We start from the raw sequence: 18,216 nt of genomic DNA, 5'->3' as shown, positions 1-18,216 counted from the left end.
ATGTTAATGAAGGTCAACATAACGAAAAAGACAGACACGCCAGTCTCTTTGCGGGAATGTTGAGGGAAGCACGCAAACTAAATTAAATGTTCCGGGTCGCTTGACAAACATGCCTCTTTCGGTAGCTCGGCAAAAATGTAACTTTCCAGGCCCCTTTTTCATTGACCTCATCCCCAAAACAGCCGGCTTCCTGTTCAATTTCGGGCATGAGTCCTTGTGACTTTGTGTATCCTATTATAATAGATGTGTCTACCCAAACGTGTGGGTTACCAGTGAAACCGTTGACTCTGGGCATTTTTTCCCCCCTAACTTTTCCGGCCCTTTTCATGGTATTCACCAGCGCAATGGCTGCTCCAAACTAAAATGGCTAAAATGGAGTTGGTTCACTGGCTCCCAGTGCATTTTAGGGTTCATTTTAAGTTACTTCTATTTGTTTACAAGTCTTTAAATGGCCTCGCCTCGGCGTACCTCTCCGACCTCCTCCACTCCTACGCACCTTCCCGGTGCCTCGGGTCTGTGGAACGGGCGCTGCTCGAGGTGCCGAGGACTAAGCAGTGCCTCAGAGGGGATAGAGCCTTTTGTGTTGCTGGTCCTTCCCTTTGGAATGACCTTCCATTGAATGTTAGGCAAGCGCCCTCTCCGTCCATTTTTAAAACCTGTTTGATGACACATTTCTATTCTTTGGCTTTTGTCAGACTGACGGTTTTCTGCTCTTTTACGGTGTCTATTGTATTTTGTGTTTTAATGTATTGCTTTCACTTGTTATATTGTTGCTATTTTGTTGTTCTAATGTAAAGTGCTATGTTCCAGCTGTAGCTGTTATGAAACGCGCTACATAAATAAAGTTGTATTGTATTGTATTGCATAACTTCTGTTCAATTTCAGGCATGGGTCCTTGAGACTTTTTTGGGCATCCTGTTATTAGGGACATTTCCACCCAATTTTGTGTAGATGCGGGGGATGGGTGTTGAGAGTAAACATTTTTCTAACTTTCCAGACCATTTCTTTTAATGTAACTCGCCCCAAAAATGGATGCTTTTAACTAAAACTGCTGACCTGCTGTTCAAAATTTGGCCATAAGCCCTTGAGATTTTTTTCATGCATCTCGTTACGATAAACCTTATGATAAAGCAATCCAAGTTCGTGTTGATTGAGAAGATTGGTGTCGTGGGCAAATTTTCTCCTACTTTCAAAGCTCTTTTTTTCTTGAAATTTGCCTCAAAATGGTTTCTTCAAGCCAAAATGGCTGACTTGCACTTCGATTTCAAGCATGGGTCCTTGAGACTTTTTTCATGCACGCTGTTATGACAGTCCACCCAGTTTCGTGTTGATCTGTGAAACTGGTGTTGGAGGCATATTTTTATTAAAGGGGTGAATTTTCCCCAGTACACACAAATTAGTGAGTTTTCCCGCATGCAGAGGCCCCCCAAATGCCATCAATTCGTCTGAATGATAATAAACAGCATCTGGCGCTTGGGCCCTAAATACTTGTGCTGGCATTTCCCAAAACTGAGTGTGACTTTGCTGTGATGACTCGCGACACTTTAATAGTGGGCAGCACCTTCCAGGACCTAGCCTTCTTTAGCAGACAGCACCTAGGCAAAGACCAAAGGATACCAGTTGGCATTAATCGAGTCAATTACGCAAATTTGCGTCTCCCGCAATTCCTTCACTGGTCAAATAAATAACAGTGGATGTATTTTCGAGAGGAGGAGGGAGGGATCGTCCGGGAAGTGACTGTGAGCTGGAAAGAACAGGGATTATCTCCAAAAAACACATCATGGTACAAAGTGGCAACATAGAGACCAAACCATGCTGAATCAGACAGTCCAAGGTTACATTTGTACAGTTTTAAGATCCGTTTTTGCACTTGAATTTGTGGAGTGGCTGAATGGGAGCCATGCACCAGAAATGCCAAAGGTGGGCATTTTACTAAAAGTTGCCAATCAAGCCGGATCAAATACTAATCGCCTCTCGGCGGGTCCGTCTAGCATCTTAAACCAAAGACTCACCGTGGCTGATGTGAAACGTAGCCCTCACCGCGGCCGGACTAAATACGTCGCCTTATATGGCCCCTTTTAGGATCCAGTAGCTGACAAAAAGAATCACGGCGGCCAATGTTGTCCCTTTTAGGACCCTTAGCTGTATCCCTGCGCTACTGCTGAAATCAGCCATTCAATCAATTACACTATTTTTCCCACTTTTTACCATGTTACAGTTTAGTGTACAGTACTGTTCACATGGCATGACCTTGACTCTGAAGTCTGCATGCAAAGATGGCAACAAACGTGAAGTGATGGAATAGAGGGTTTCTTTTTGGGCGGAAGAGATGAAGAGGCTGCCATCGCAGCGCGGTGACCATTCCATTAAAGACAACGCAAGAGGAAGAGGAAGAAGAGGAAGATACTTTGTGCTGCATTAACCTTGATGGCCGCTAGCAGGGATCTCTTTCAACTGGATTAGATTTTATTTTTTTCACCCCCGAGAGAGGGGGAAAAAAAAAAAAAAAAATCAATAGTGTGGAGCGGCAGCATGACAGCAGCATCATTCCAGAATTGAAGTGGCTGTCAGCCATTGTCATTTGCTGACTTTTGTTCGCCATTGTTCTTTTAAACCCTCATTTTTCTCCCCGTCGTGCCCATTGTCTGAATTCCCCGGTGATGTTTTATGTTGCAATTTGGAAACTATGGGGCAAGGGATCAAGTGCAAGAAGGTCTTTTTCTTTTCTTCTTTTTTAGAAAAAAACAATTGACGGACTCCCATTCTCCATCCCCCCTTGTCTCCCTATAACCCCATTTTGTGGTTTTCCCATGTATTTTCATTCTGGTCTATCAGAAATGGACAAGGCAGATTCCGCGCCATCATCCGGACCCTGTTTGTTGTAAACCAAACCCCGGGGGAGTACTTGTCAACGCACGTGAGAAATTGGAGACCCTCGCGGAGCGACGGCCCGACGGCTGTGCCGCCGAGCGTCAAGAGATTGCAAATCAAGCATGCTCGTGTTTTCAAACAAGAGCCTTAAATCCCCATCTTCACTCCTTTTTTTTTGTATGCGGCAACACCCCTAGACCTTTCTCTGTCACTCTAATTGATAAACAGAGGGTTGATACGGTGTAATGAGACTCTGTTCTCCTGCCAATTATGCTGGTTAACCCTCACAACCCACAGAGATGAAGAGGAGGAGGAGGACGCATCATGTGACAAGTGCAGCATTTAGATAATGATGAGAGTGAACTCACACACTCCCTCTTTATTTGCATGCAGGAGCATTCTGTTGAGTCTGTATATGCACGTGTGAAGCTTATGGCTACAAGGTGACCTGGAAAGTAAAATAGCAGCCAACATCAGTTTCCCTGACTGACAAAAAAAAATGGGAGAATCTGTCTATCATGACAAAAAAATACGAGGACCCACCTAACAGGAAAGGAGCTATTTCGGTTGGTAGCAACCAATTTTGGGGGTGAGTTTCGTGAAAAAGCCGCGTTCAAATTTTTGGGGGAAAAAAATCCAAGACAACAGTAGCAACCATTGATGTCAAATTGTGTGGACAGGTCAATCATAACAGGATACATGAAAATGTCTAAAGTTCCGCAATTAAACAGGAATGCAGACGTTTTCGTTTGAAGCAGCCATCTATTGGACAAATTACAACAATTTGAGTATTTTCCTTTCTTTCGATTTTATATTCGGCTGTCGGAGGTCTCCGAAAGTTTATCATTTTTTTATTATCTGATTAATATTTGCAATGGCAAATCCTCATGTGTGAGGACAACACTGAGTTGGGCTGACCTGTGATTATGATGTGAAACGGACCGATAGCCAATCAGGAAGTTCCCTGAAGCCCGCAAGTTCTTCTATTTCTTCTTTTATGACTGCACTTATTTTCTAGCAGTCTGGTGCTGTGGCATCATGCTGCCTCTCACAGGTCAGTCTTGGTCCTACAGATTACATTGTGTGTGATGTACTGTGTCGGTCATCCCCAGGACAACACTACTGCCTACATTGTCAGAGCCCACCTTGAGGACTGTAGAAACTGGCACTTCGGACAAACACAAATGCGGCACTTGGAGGCAAGCATTGGTATTCTATTCATTCCTTGAGCTGCAAAACTCTTTCCATTATCTAGGGTCCAGTTTATTAGTCTCTGGCACAAACAAAGAGCAACAGAGAGTGCTTTTGTTATAGACAACTCCACCCAAGCTGGATAACAATCCAATGGTAGTGCGGCACTCAGCTCGACCAAAGGGACTGTACTGGTCACGTCTTTAGATGGAGAGGTGGGGGTGTGGTCAGTCAGACTCGCACAATGAAATGAGCTGCAGAGGAGGTACCATGAGACTTCATTACACTGACAAGACAGCAGGACTGACACAGTTGTGTTACCCCGATGGTCTTGCACTGCAGTCTGCCGGGAAATGCTTGTACAACACAAAAGAGATAGCAAAACATGCCGTGATGAAATAGACTGTATATTGTGACTATAGAGCCAGTGTTTCGTAGTAAGACCAATACTGCACTTAAATCGGCACTGTTAAACTAGTGCTGTCTGGACATGAGATTTTCCAATAATGATGTACTGTGTCACTGTTTGGACATGACAGCTTGTCCACAGTCGGTGGCAGCTGTCAGTCACAAGGATGTAAAAATAGCCTATGGGAGTTGGGGCTTTCTGCCGCGACAAGTGTGTTACAGCAATTGGTTCAATTGCAACAATAAAAGGGTCAAATCATTGCGAGCAGGTTAAAAGTTGGATACTAGAATTGACCCACTTTAAGGAGATTCTGTCTTTATATGACGCTTGCAGCCAGTAAAAGGGTGGGCACTGCCTTGATTTTTATTTATTTATGGGTTTTTTTTTTATTTAATTTGCCAAGTGTTGTTTCATACTTTGTGAATGCAAAATAACATTGGGGTTTTGTTATTTTATTTTCCCTAGGGTAAATTTGTTCCAGATTTGGTAAAGGGGTTGTGCATTTGTACATTTGTTTTGGTTTCGTAAATCTGCGTTTTACAGTGTATTCATTAATGTATGTCATTTAGGTTTCTTCTGTTTTAATTTGGTTCACATTTGATAAGTGTGTGTTTCACAAGATAACTTTTACGTTTTGCAGTTTTGTTCTCCCAAATTTCTTTTGGAGATGTTGGATTGGGTAAATGTGATGCAAATGTCTTTGCTATCACATTTTGTTAAGTTGTTTCAAATTATTACAGCGTTCCTGCAGGCAAATTTTACAGTCATGATTGTTGGGCATTCTAATATTTTTTTGCTTATTGTACATTGGTGAAATCTTTTGTAGATTTGTTAAACATTTTGTAAAATTGACTGTTGGAGTTTCACAATATGTAGCTGTGTTGCACATCGTGTAAATTTGTGACAATTGGTAAATTTGTTTCTACTTCTGTAAAGGTGTATTTGACTGTGTAATTTTGTTTTGGGGTATTGTTGAAATTTTGATTTGCCGAAATGTTTTCAGATTTGGTCATTTAACCCATGACAGCCAAAAGAACCTGGCTCAACAGCTCCCCAAAACCTAAGGTCATCTTTGGAATTACCATTGAAAACCTGAAATTCTCCCAGAAATTGAACACCTACAAAATAATTGATATCTCAGCCCCTGCAGCAGAAAACATAACAAACATAAACATCATTCCAAAAGAATTTGAGAGCTTAGACGTGGCTTTCACACAGGCCCGAGTTTATTATTATTTACTGTTTCAATCGAAGATGTAAAAATAAAGTGTCAGTGCAGCACTATTTTTATTCTATTTTATTAAATCGAGCGCTTTCCCATTCCCATCCTCTATTCGGTTATATAGACGTTGTTATCGTCATTGTCTACAAACATATATCTTAACCATATATTAAGTTTGACTGGTCCCAATGGTTCAAAGTCCACAAGCCTGCGCTGTATTTTTCACTGCCATCACTAATTTCAGAGCTTCCGCGATCGCATGCATCGCCATTAATGCCTGAAAAAATTCCGGTACATCCTCCGCGCTGTCATGACACCGTCACCTGTATATTCTGTTGCATTTCATTGGCTAAGACCCAGAGAATTGGATCAAAAAAAGAAAAAACGTATCCGCTCTCCCGGTATTAAAGGTAGAAAGACGCAACAGCACTGCCGGCTCTAGTCGTAGAAATGTGGTTATGCGCTCCCAGCCTTAATGGGTTAACCTTTAAAAATGTGCTTTAAAAATTTGCGCAGTTCTTTCATGTATTGTAAGTTGATTTTTGCTCTTGTAAAATATGTGTTTTGAAATGTAATTTAGTTTGGGATTTCTGGAATGTAGTTTTCTAAAGGCAAGTTTATTTATATTGCACATTTCATGCACAAGAAAATTTCAAAGTACTTTACATAAAACATCAAAAGCATACAAAAAGAGAACTAAAACATTAAGAATTAAAAAAATCAAAATCATGTAGAATAATTAGATTAAAAGATTAAAAGCAAGATAAGTTAAACATAATTAAAAATTTAAAAAATAAAATAAAACTACATTAGGGATTTGGTAATATTGTTTCACACTTTGTAAACTTTCCTTTCAACAATTTTCTTTTATATTTAAGGGGCATCACATAACAGCGCCGGGATAATACACTGCAAGAATCATCGGCTCAATGTTAATGCCATTAATTTGGAGCGGGAGGGCTCGGATCATTTTACAAGCTCAGCGGAGGAAAGACAATGACGCCAAACATTAATTAGCGTGCTATCGTCTGGCTTTCATTGTATCGCTCCAAGCGCCAATTCAATTACTCCATAAAACAGCGGGAGGATAAATTGAGGGTGTGTATAAAAAAAAGTGAAGAAAAAAAGGGATGAGAAAGAATAGAAATGACATGGGTCTTGCTCACTCTTCCCTATCTGGACCTTATTATCTGCCCTTGTGGCCCTGAGAGCACCACATTTCATCCCTAATGAACAGCCCCATAAAAAGAGGGACTTCGATTTCTCCCGCTCAACACCCCCCTGTTCTGTTTTCCTATCTCGCGGACGCCCTCTCTTTTCCGGCTCCCCGGTGAGATATCGCCGTCTATCATTTGTTGCGTTGTGATGTGCAGATTCCCTTCACATTACGGATCCTATTAGATAAAGAACCTGAAAAGGTAATTGGATTTCCCCACCTCACCAGCCCCACTTCAAGTTATCTTCATCTCTAGTTCGCTTCAAGACCGTCGTAATAACTCACTCCCCAGTACAAAGATTACTCAGTTCCATCCCGTGGAGTTCCATGCAACGTGTCACATAGACAAGACTACGTTCGGTGGAGAAGAATTTAGGCCTACAGTGAACCACTGTATCGCGCTCCATCTTCCGCGCCAACGCTTCATCGTTGATTTTTAAGTGATATTTTTTTTTTTTTTTTTTTTTTACATTATACATTAAATTTGAATTAAATTGTATTTATACATGGAGTAGGTCTCGATCGACACTCACACATTTGGAGACATTTTGGAGAACTCCATTTACCGTAGAAAACTATAAGGAGCTATTTTCTGAGTTTTCATTTCACTTTTTAAGACATGCCGATGACCCTGGATGCTTCCTGAACTTTTTGTTAGAATTTTACAACAAAAATTTATATTGTAAAAAATGTATAATGATAATAATAATTAAAAATCAACATTATGCAAATCTGAAAAATTGTTCAATAAACACGCTAAAAGATGTTTCAAAGTTTAGAATTTTATTCTATTGTATTTTTTAGATTTTTATTTATTATTATTTTTTTTTTTTTTTGAATGAAAAATGCATATCGGCTCCAAATATCGTTATCGGCCGCCCTGACTACTAATGCAGCGACAACTCATCCAGGAGGTCACAAAAGAACCCAGAATGACATCAAAAGAATTGCAGGTCTCGCTGGCCTCAGTTAAGTCCAGTGTTTGCGATTCAACCATATGAAAGACACTTGTCAAGACAAGAACACAAAGGCTGTGCTTACATTTAGCATAACACATCGAGGATCACAAATACTTTTGGAGAACTATTCTGTGGACGTGATCCATGCGGTCGATACGGCACACTACAAACAAATTGCATTAATAGCTTAAGGCACTACTGTACAACAAAATAAGACATCCTCAGTCTCTAAGGTATTTAAACAAAAACAAAAAAACAGTCCAAACTATGTAACCCTCTTATAGCGGTTATGGAAAATCTTTAGATTCTGCTCAAAACTTATACATAAATGGCAATATAACTTTAGAAGTTATCAACTTTGTTCTTTGGCTAAACAATAACGAACGTAGAAACACAATGTTATAAAAGTGAGTCTGAAGATGAACTGATGCAAGAGGGCAGGGCGGTGTGTGTGTGTGTGTGTGTGGGGGGGGGGCATGTTTCATTGGCCTGTTATTTTTATTGCAGCGCAAAATGAAAGCGTGGGTTCCATCAGGCTGAAACAGAGCTTAGACCGAGGCAAAAATCAATAGAGCAATATCAGAGAGGGACTTATCAGGGGCTCTCACTTCTTCTCAGGGGTCACTGAAGAGCAACCCACATTTAGGAGGGTGGGGGATTGATTCAATTGTGAAAAGAGAGTTTTGGGGATGAACAACAGACACTGTCAATTAAAGAGAAGTTACAGCTTTCTATTACTTGTCATTTTTATCCAACCAGTGCATGCAGCTGATAGTGCTGCTTCAATGAAAAAACACAACTAACACCGGTGGACACTGGACAACAAGCAGTTTTGTCCAAGAAACAATAGGTAGAAAGTCTTTGTCTGTTATGCCAGCTGTTTAAACCATGTACAGTATTCTCATATTTATGTCGATTGTCTTAGCTCAAAAAGCAATAAACCTTTGAACTACTTCTAAACCGGGCATCTGAGTGTACAAATTATGAATTTCCTGGAATGACGAATGCATCCACAGCACAGATTACAAACTCCGGTGCTCTAGGAACACTATCCTGCCTGCTTTAGATCAGGGGAGTCCAAATTTTTTGCAAAGGGGACCTAGATTTGGTGAGGTGAAACTGTGTTGGAGCTTCCAGTTGTTTTAATTTTTCAGGGGATTCGTAAGCAGTCACCTTGTCATGGTTTGCATATTTCGTCTGGTCGCGACTCTTGATATTGAATTCGTAGAAAACAGCCATAGTGTCTTAGCGAATTTGATGCAGTTGATTTGTATTTTAGTGCAAAAACTACAGTCTCTATTTTAGAAATGTGCTGGAAAGGGCCACAAAGGTCATGCAGCAAGGGTTCAAACAACTTTGAGAGTAGTGTTTTTCGGAGAGGCATAGCGTACCTGGAGCGGCCAGAGGTCTGCTGCCATCTTCTGGTGAAATATAAAATAACTTTTTTTTACGTGTGTATTTTCTAGTTATGGCCCTCGAGGACCGGAGTTTGACACCTGCGACTGTCCACCGGTGTGAATGTGAGTGTGACTCAATGTTTGTCTACATGTGCCATGCACTTAGCTGGCGATGAGTCCAGGGTATATTCTGCTCTTCTCTTACCGCATGTGGGCTGGGATACAGTAGGCTCCAGTTGACCCGCGACCCTAATGATGGCAAGCGCTAAAAATCTTTCAAAAAGGGATACACCAGAGAAAGGGAGAGGTCTGTTCAAGAGAGGTGTTTATCAGATGTAAGTACGCCCAGTGACTAATTGATGTGCGGCGCCTATTTGTAGGAAAAACATATTTTTCTAAGCGCTTTGCCCTTTCGTTCAAACATCAAACTGTGTTTTATAGGGCAGTTAAAAAACAGCTTTTGGACCTCTAACCAGGGTGTTTTTTGTTTGTTTGTTTTATTTTTGGGGCGGGAGATGCATTTAATACCTTGGCACTTGTGGAATAAAAATGGCTTCCAGGTCCTGAAGTGCAATTGTAAAAAGTGGCAGTAACAGCATTAAAAAAAAAAAAATACAGTAAAATAGAGGGTGGTGCGAAGGCCTGCATCTTAGCAGTGGAGGTGCAGAGACACAGTCAAACCTTCAGGCTAAAACCTCTCAGCTCTGTCTGCAGCTTTTAATGCCGGGTCAGATCCCGAGGAAGGGAAAGACGCCATATTCCTGTCAGAGGGCAAAATACACCCCCAGCGGGAGTATAATGGCCAGGATCTCTGCAGGACAGGAAATGATTGCGAGGAAATCTAGAAAGCAGAGGGTGGATATCGAAGAAGGGCGGAGGGTGCAAGCGAGGGTGCCCACAGTTCGTGAAAGAGTTCCTAGTGAATGGCGACGTCTGTGCTGAGCAGAGGGGGTGTGGCAGTTCCGCCACATCAGCACAATGTTTGCTTAGCAACATGTGCTGAGCGTGGTGTCGCGTTCACCGCAAGCCTTTTTGGGGATAAACCCAACTCAACGGGCTACTTCTGAAGTCGCCGAGTCAGCTCCTAGGAGATGCTGAGTTGTTCGTGTTTTTCACGGCTTGTGTTTTCGCGCAGAGCAGAACGATACTAAGTGGTTCTTTCAACGTGACAGGCCTGACTCCTCCACTGGACATTGGAGTCATGGGTTCCTCTCATGAACTCTGATCAAGTGTTACATTTGATGGCAAGCCAATCCAATGAGATAGTTAGGAAAACAACCCAGCATTTTTTTATGTGAATAAATCATGTCTCTTTCACTTGCAAATCACATAGCTTATAAAACGCACCAAAAAAAAAAAAAAACCTCCATGTATAAATAATGTATCTACCATGTATTTCCATTTGTAAATCATGTATCTTCATGTATTTCGGAATCTCCAGCTCCGCATCTTACCTCGAAATCTGCATGTTTGTGGATGTCTTCAGCCCTCTGCCGGCTCAGGATGAACTCGGCTTCGTTTGCCACGCGGACCAGGTGGTCTTTCATGGTGTGACTCAGCAGCCTGGAGCAAGAGGAACATTTGCATACTTGGAATATCATCACTCTGTTATCCTGTCCACTTCTTGGAAGAAGAGAAGTGGAGACAGCCATATAACGATGGGTAAAACAAGCGTACAAAATGGCCATAAAATCTAATTTGCACGCGAGCGTGAGACACCGACATCCTGGGGTGCAGGTGCTAATTGATTTGTTAATGATATGCATCTGACAGGAGGACCAGCGAGTATCCAGCCCTATCGGCACTTATCTATACTAATCAAACACGCATGCTGTGGGCAAGGGGGAAAAAAACGTCGCTGCATGGCCCCGAAAGGTCAGCGGTGTGCAAAGTGGAACAATAACAGATGAAGGGCCAGAGAGGAGGGACTGTATGGGGGTTTAAGGGGGGCGGGCGGGGTCTGACTGTAACCCAAGCCTGCTGTTTCAGCGCAGGGCAGCAGGGGAGCGGAGGCACTGGGGCCTCGGCAGCCTCTCTGGCCCTGACCCTGCTATCAATAACGAAGGTGATGCGTGCACACGCGTCCACACGCAACACATTTCTACTCACGGATATGTCCTAGTTTGTACCCTCAGTGAAGAAATAAACTTTTTAACAGTGTTTAAGGTACTATCAACACTATATTGCCTCCATTCAAAGACGCATACTCTGCTGACCTCAGTACAGCAAGCATTAAGGACTAACAGTGCGTTTGGCTTCTTTGTGACAAGGAGTATGCTCAACACAGTGTTAGGAAGAATATATCTTGGAAGGAATGTAAATTCAGCTAAGTTAAAAAAAAAAAAAAAAAGATTTTAGCGTCCTCACTTTTGTAGCTTGTTCTGTTGTTTTAACAGTTTACAATTAACAATTAATTCAATGATGCGGTTAACTTCATAACCATCTGTTAACATGTATTTCCAGATATAATCAGATATAACTTTCTCATTTTTCCCCAGATGTTTTTTTTTTTTAGATTTTGCTTGATCGGGGGATGTCGTTAATATGTTGTCAGCTATTGGCATGTGAAGCCCTTTGAGACGTTTTTGTGATTAAGGGCTATATAAATAAATTTGATTTGACTTGACTAATCCATGGGTTAGGGTTAGTGTGTACAAACCATGTATAACTCATGTATTCCCATGTATCTTAGATGTTTTTGTGTATAAACGGCATATGTTAATGTAGTGAGTGAAAGGGTCAATACATTGCAAGCCGTACTCAGAAATCTGATGTATAAATTTATCTGCCGGCTAAATGACTCAAATAATGAAATTATTGCTCACTTATCAAACAGCAGTTTAAGTGCTACACGATACCAGTTTCACTTCTGGAAATATTGGTACTGTTGTCTTTTATATGATACTTCTTAGTATTTTTTTTTTTTTTTACCTTGGTCCTCATCGAAATAGTATCGCTGTATTGTAGTGAATCACTATGAATAGAAGTGGCTCTTCATGATTTAGTGGCCAAGACAGGCACACCAGAAGGAGCAAAATAATGAATTAAGTTGGACTATTAAATCATGATGCACAAACTGTTAAGTTCTTTATATTCTTTTCAATTATTTCATTTGTCCATTTTTTTATGATGTACAATATTATAGTGCAATTATCCTTATTAAAAACATATTACAAACGTTTGGGGGGGATTGGGCAGGAGTCTGGAAAGGAAACCATGAACTGTATCTCTGTGTATTTCTGTAGACAAATTGTGTATCTCCATGCATTTTCATGCATACATTTTGCATCCAAATGTATCTCTATGTATAAACCATGAATCTCCCCGTATTCATGTGTATAAACCATATATCTCCACAGATCGCCATGCAGTTCTGTGTATGCGCAACCAACTTTAAGGACTGTTATAAATTGTAACATTTATTTCAGAAACATCCCGTTCAGTGAAAAATGGTAGTAAAACATCAACGATTTCCATTTGGTTGCTTACCTGCCTTCGTTGACCAGCTCAATAAAGGCCAGACCAGCGTTCTTCTGGATGGAGTTCTGCCATTCCTGCAAGTACAGAAAAAAACAGCCAAACATTATTCATTTGGATGGTATAAGCCCAAAATATGTAAAAGGGGCTTTGCCAAAATCATCCACTGATTAGAAGTTGAAACATTTAAGTAGATGCAAATAGTAACATGCAACAACAGTAATGGGACAAACATTATGGAATTAGGGAACTGCTTTGGTCAGCACAAGCGTGAAAATTAATGGCCAGGACTGAAAGAGCCAGGCTCAAAGTGCATTCATCATTCAAAAACATACAAATTTCCTTGTCTCTTTGACCGGCGTTTTGCTTTGGAGGTGTCAGTCCAAACAACCCGACCGCAGAGACCCGCCATCATGGGACGATGAGGCGAGGGAGGGAGGGGAAGGCGGCGGTCGGCGTGACTCTCATGTTCTGTTCCAACATTTCAACACCTTTCGACGCGAGCGTCAAAAGAATAATAAAGCAACAAGGTTGTGGGGGCCTGTCTGAACCTCGCCTGGCGTTTTTTCCCCTCCTCTTTTCCCTCACTTCCTCTCCAGGGAGTTGAAGAAGTATGCATGAAAAACCTCATGTGAAAGAGTTAACGACTAAACTACTCTAAGAAAAACACGACTTGCTCCTCGAAGCAGCTACAGTACATATTCCACATCACTTAATACAAATGAGCCGTGTTTTGACAGGACATTTTATTGGACTCTTAAGGTCATTCTGTTAACTGCATATACCTGTTTTTTTTCCAACTTCCATTCAAAAGGAACGAGGCATGAAGACAGGACATCAGAACATTCTCTTTTTTAAATTTTTTTTATCTTTCTTCAGATTTGGTACTGGTCGGACACAAATTATAAACAAGTTGGTCTTAGGAGGACCCCTGCCAAAATGACCGCAAAATGTCTGCTTCAGACAAATTGTGAACCTCCAATAGAGGCCTGGCATAGTTTCTTGAGACAAAATTTTAATGATGACAAACACATAAATTTGTCACAATTTATCTTCATCCATCCAGTACACGTGTTTCAAATTTCATGGCAAACGGACAAAATGAAAATAAAATGACCGTTTCAAACCAAAATGGAAGACGTTCTGAATCTTTCAGGCATAGTTTTTTGAGACCTTTTTACGGGGCTACCCAAGATAGACATGCCAAGTTAATTTGAGATTATTCAGGTATTTTGAACATGTTCAAAATTCCCTTGCAAAAAAAAAACACAAAACTGTTGGCAAACGTTTGCAACCTTGAACAAACCCTGACAAAAAAAAAAAAAAAGAAAAAAAAAAAAAAATCAACATTTGCCATCTTCGCAAATATGCGCCCCTGATTGGGATGCGGGCTTTAGTGTCATGTATCTGTCTATTATACATGGTTCCACTTTGGTAGCAATCGAACAAATTCTCGTGGTCAAGTGTGTCTTTGACGGTCGCCTGGAAATGGCCAAAAAATTACCCTGAGATGGTTTCTTCAACTCAAAATGACAGAGTTTTGTCTTCTGATATAGGTATTTGAGACTTTTTTGTTGGTCCACTCATGACAGACATGCCTGCCAAATTTCACATTGCTAAGAGAACCTTGCCATGCACTTAGCTGGCTTGAAAAGTTTATCTTTGAATGACGCCTCAAAATGGCCCAAATTACAATGGCAGCGTCAAATAAAAATTGCAGACTTCCTGTGTCTTTTCAGGTGACAATTCTTGAGACTTTTTTGTGGGTCTCCTCATGACAGACATGCCTACCAGAATTCATGGTTCTGAGTGAAACTCACTATGCGGGCTGAATTCAACAAAAATAAATATAAAAAAAGAATCAAGATGATCTGAAGAGCGATGATTGTTTTTTCAATCAAGATATGCATGTGGAAGAAAACATTTTCTTGAAATTGAAAAATAGTCTCACAATTACTAGAACATTCAATTCTCTACAGCTGATCAAGAATATGTCGCCACTTGAGGAAATATGGCTTAAGAATGCAACAGCACATGAAAGATTGACAGTGAAAAAATTCTAGCATCAACTTGTGTCTTTTCAGAACTCTGCTGTCATCATGTCGCGAGCTGATAGAGGAAACTGTGTGTTTATGCTGACTGTGCGACCCTTCGGTAAACTTAGGAAGCCCGCCGGGACGAGGATATCAGCGCGACGGGGGCGGAAGGAAGGATCAATTTACAAGAATTCCTCATATAAACCCCGACGCCTTTCATATACGTGATGATTTTTGAAGGAACGTATACGAGCCGAAGCCATCAGAGCCAATCAATCTGGCGAAAATGGCCTGCGCACCGTCACTCGCGCATGCAACAACACCGCACTTAACCTCAAACTCATAACTGCTTTTTGTCCTGAACGATCCTATTGGCATTGACCGTGTTTACCATACGTTCCAAACAAAGAGGGCGCAACAGGGAATAGGAGCCCACACTTGGGAGGCTGGCACTCGGCCCTCTTTCTGCGGCCCAGCAAGAAAAGAAGCCTTGAGGGCCTCAAAGGTAGAAGTAGAAATTGAAGGACATTAAACATGAGTGTTAGTTTGCCTGTGGCCGTGGGGATATTCCAGACCAGACCGGGCCGGGTTCTCTCTCGCTCTCGTGCTCCCTCCCTCCGCAAGCCGGATTTCAAATAAACACCACAGGAAGTCAGGCCATAAATAGAGTCTCTGGAGGAGCAAATGTTACATTTCCTTATGCGATTTCTTGTAAATACTCGCTAGGCATTTTGGTACAAAACTAAGGCTGGCTTTACACCACGCCAAGTGATGTAATTCCATCAACAAAATATGGCGATGGATGATGTACACACACGCACGTCTACCCTAAACAAGACGCCCACCTTAATAAAAAACACCAGTGGTCAATGAAAACCACTGCCAAAAAAGAGCGAGGGTCCTCAATTAAAAGTTAAACAGGTCCAGTTCAGGAAAATGCATTCAAGTCGATCATAATGCATAACATGCATTCAAATGTAGACATGCTATGGAAAAGCCATTAAAAATGTATTTTTAGTCATCAGTGTAGAAGTAATAGTAGTAGTACCCCTACTGTGTGTATTGTGGGATATCTTTTTTTTTTTTTTTTTTTTAACTGCAGCTTGGAAAAACATTTTAAAAAATATTCATATGCTTGTGTTGAGACAAAAATTGAAACAGTTCTGTAAACAGGAGAGGTTGAGGAACTTAAGAATTTTGTAGTCGACTATAATGTGATGAAAGTCGAGTTGAAGATGATTAATCGATGATGTCATTGATATGTTTAACAGCGCAGTGCAGCAGTCTGCTGTCTGTGCATTGGACATAAGATTTTGGCAACATAGAAGGAGCTATACTTTGTATCACTACCCTCGCTCCTCTCCACTAGTCCCATGGTCTGAATATGATAAAACCAACAGCGATCAGAACAGCCAAAGCTAGCAAAGTCAATCACTGTTCTTATACACCACCAGCTTATTTTCATATCCTTGGACCCGAGCAGGTATATTAATACTGTCGCCTTGTTGGTCAGACATTTTGTGTCTCCACATAGTTTACAAGTTCAGCGACCACGGCAGCTGGGTGAGTCAAACGAGCTCTACTCTTAGTCGACAAACGTTAAACGTTGATGCAAAGTAGTAAAGTTGACTGGTCGAGTAGTCAACTTATAGGTTCAGCACCTAATAAGCACAGGAATGAGGAATTTTCAAACCAGAGTCACCCAAACTGGAGCCAGAATTAAGCACTTTGTGAATCCATCTGAGGCAATAGTCCAATATCTGAAAGTAAGCAAGTAGAATTAAGCACAACCAAGCGTCCACTCACGAGCCCGTCCACTCCTGGTCGGAAATGAGCTTTGACAAACGCCATCGGCATTTGGCCGAAACAAGACTAATGGCGTCATTACTGGCTACGAGGTGGCTACTCTTCTGGAATTAAAAAAAGCGATGACCCCGATCTGAGGAGAGAGCTTGCTGATGGAATATTGGATTTTTGGCCATCCGGCGTTGTCGCAAATTTTATGGCCACAATAGGAGGGTGGGGATTGGCGAGGGGGGAGTATGACCACCAGCGCCCCTGATGAGAGGATACAAGCAGCCATTTGTGAACTCTCACCTTTAACCCGACCTGCCGACAGATGATAGGGTCGAGAGCGTGGGCTGCCCCCTTGATCCTGATTAGAAGCTAGAGGGAAATTCGACCGCCGTCGCATTGTAGCTCAAGGGGAAAGCTAGCCCAAAAACTGAATGGGGCTAAGCTTGTTGTGTGTTCCACGGCCACAACGTTGAGTCTAAGCACACATGCCATGCACTTCCGTCATTACAACTGATTATCCATAATCAACATCCAAATATACCGCCACCACGGGTGAGAAAAAGCAGACCTCCAGAGCGAGCGTGGCTTTCAAAATCAGACTTGAAAAAAATGAAAAGAAAAAAAAAAACATGTCTCAGCTGTGCCAAAAAACAAATAGTCACTCGTGCTGTTCGGTGACATCACTCATAATCACTGGTATTTGATTATTTGCAAGGCGAAGGGGGAGTCCAAAAGGAAGCAGTATATACATTAAAGGAGGAAATAAACGTACGTCAATCCCTTTGCATCAATTCATGACAAATTAAACCCCAAAAAGGCAACAACAAAGAAAAAATCCATATGACAACATCTCACATATACTGTACAGGGTGGGCCAAAAAAGAAAAAAATAGCCACTTAATGAAGGAAAAGGAAGAGGAAGGAAGGAAGCAAAAGGGAAGGACGCAAGGAATACAAAGGAATTAAGCAAAGAAGGAAGGAATCAAGGAGGGACAAATTAATGAATGAAGCAAGGAACAAGGAAGGAGATAAGGAAGGAAGAAAGGACAGTTGAAGAAAGGAAGGACAGAGGGGAGGAGCAAGAAAGTAAGGAGAGGAGGAAGAAACAACGATGGTGAGAAAAATTGGACGGCAATAAGGAATAAGGGATGGGTGGAAGGACAAAAGTATGAAGGAAGAAATGAAATTACAAAGGAAGAAGGAAGGGCATAAGGAAGGACAAAGGATTTAGGGAAGTAAATATAAAAAGGAAGGTAGGAAGGGAGGATAAAAGGACAGAAGGAAGGATGAAGGAAAGAAGTAAAGCAGGCTGGGTGAAGAAGGAAGGACAGAGGGATGAAAAGAAGGAAGGAGGAAGGCAGTACAAAGGAAGGAAGTAAAGAAAGAATGACGTACGCAACAAATGGAAGGAAGGAAGAATCAAGGTAGGACAAAGAAATGCAAAAAAGAAAAAAATTGGTCAGAAGGAATCATGAGGGAAAGAAGCAAGGAAGCAATGAAGTAAGAATGAAAGGAAGGAAAGAAGGACTGAATATAGGAAGGTAGAGAGGTAGGATGGATTGTTTTATTGTATTATTGTAGACGGACAGAAAGTCCTCAATTTACGAATGAGTTCCATTCCTATGCTGGCGATGTAACCCA

General features: G+C 41.4%; 1 protein-coding gene across 9 annotated transcripts in view; it reads right to left on the bottom strand.

Annotated features, from left to right (window-relative positions):
* lrba (LPS-responsive vesicle trafficking, beach and anchor containing) overlaps positions 1–18,216 on the bottom strand; it is a 231,251-nt gene that overhangs the window by 126,796 nt on the left and 86,239 nt on the right. For all 9 annotated transcript variants that reach the window (XM_086032881.1, XM_086032886.1, XM_086032889.1 and 6 more), the window contains exons 34-35: positions 12,755–12,819; positions 10,720–10,828 (exon numbers count right to left, since the gene is read on the bottom strand). In XM_086032881.1, coding sequence (XP_085889007.1) covers positions 10,720–10,828; positions 12,755–12,819 — 174 coding nt within the window. The remainder of the gene's footprint in view (positions 1–10,719; positions 10,829–12,754; positions 12,820–18,216) is intronic.

The sequence above is a fragment of the Filicampus tigris genome, chromosome 6 (genome assembly GCF_054856515.1).
Source record: "Filicampus tigris isolate MCC_2025a chromosome 6, RoL_Ftig_1.0, whole genome shotgun sequence".
Lineage (NCBI taxonomy): Eukaryota > Metazoa > Chordata > Actinopteri > Syngnathiformes > Syngnathidae > Filicampus > Filicampus tigris.
The sequence above is the reverse complement of the archived record's forward strand: the minus strand, read 5'-3'. Positions and strand labels throughout refer to the sequence as shown.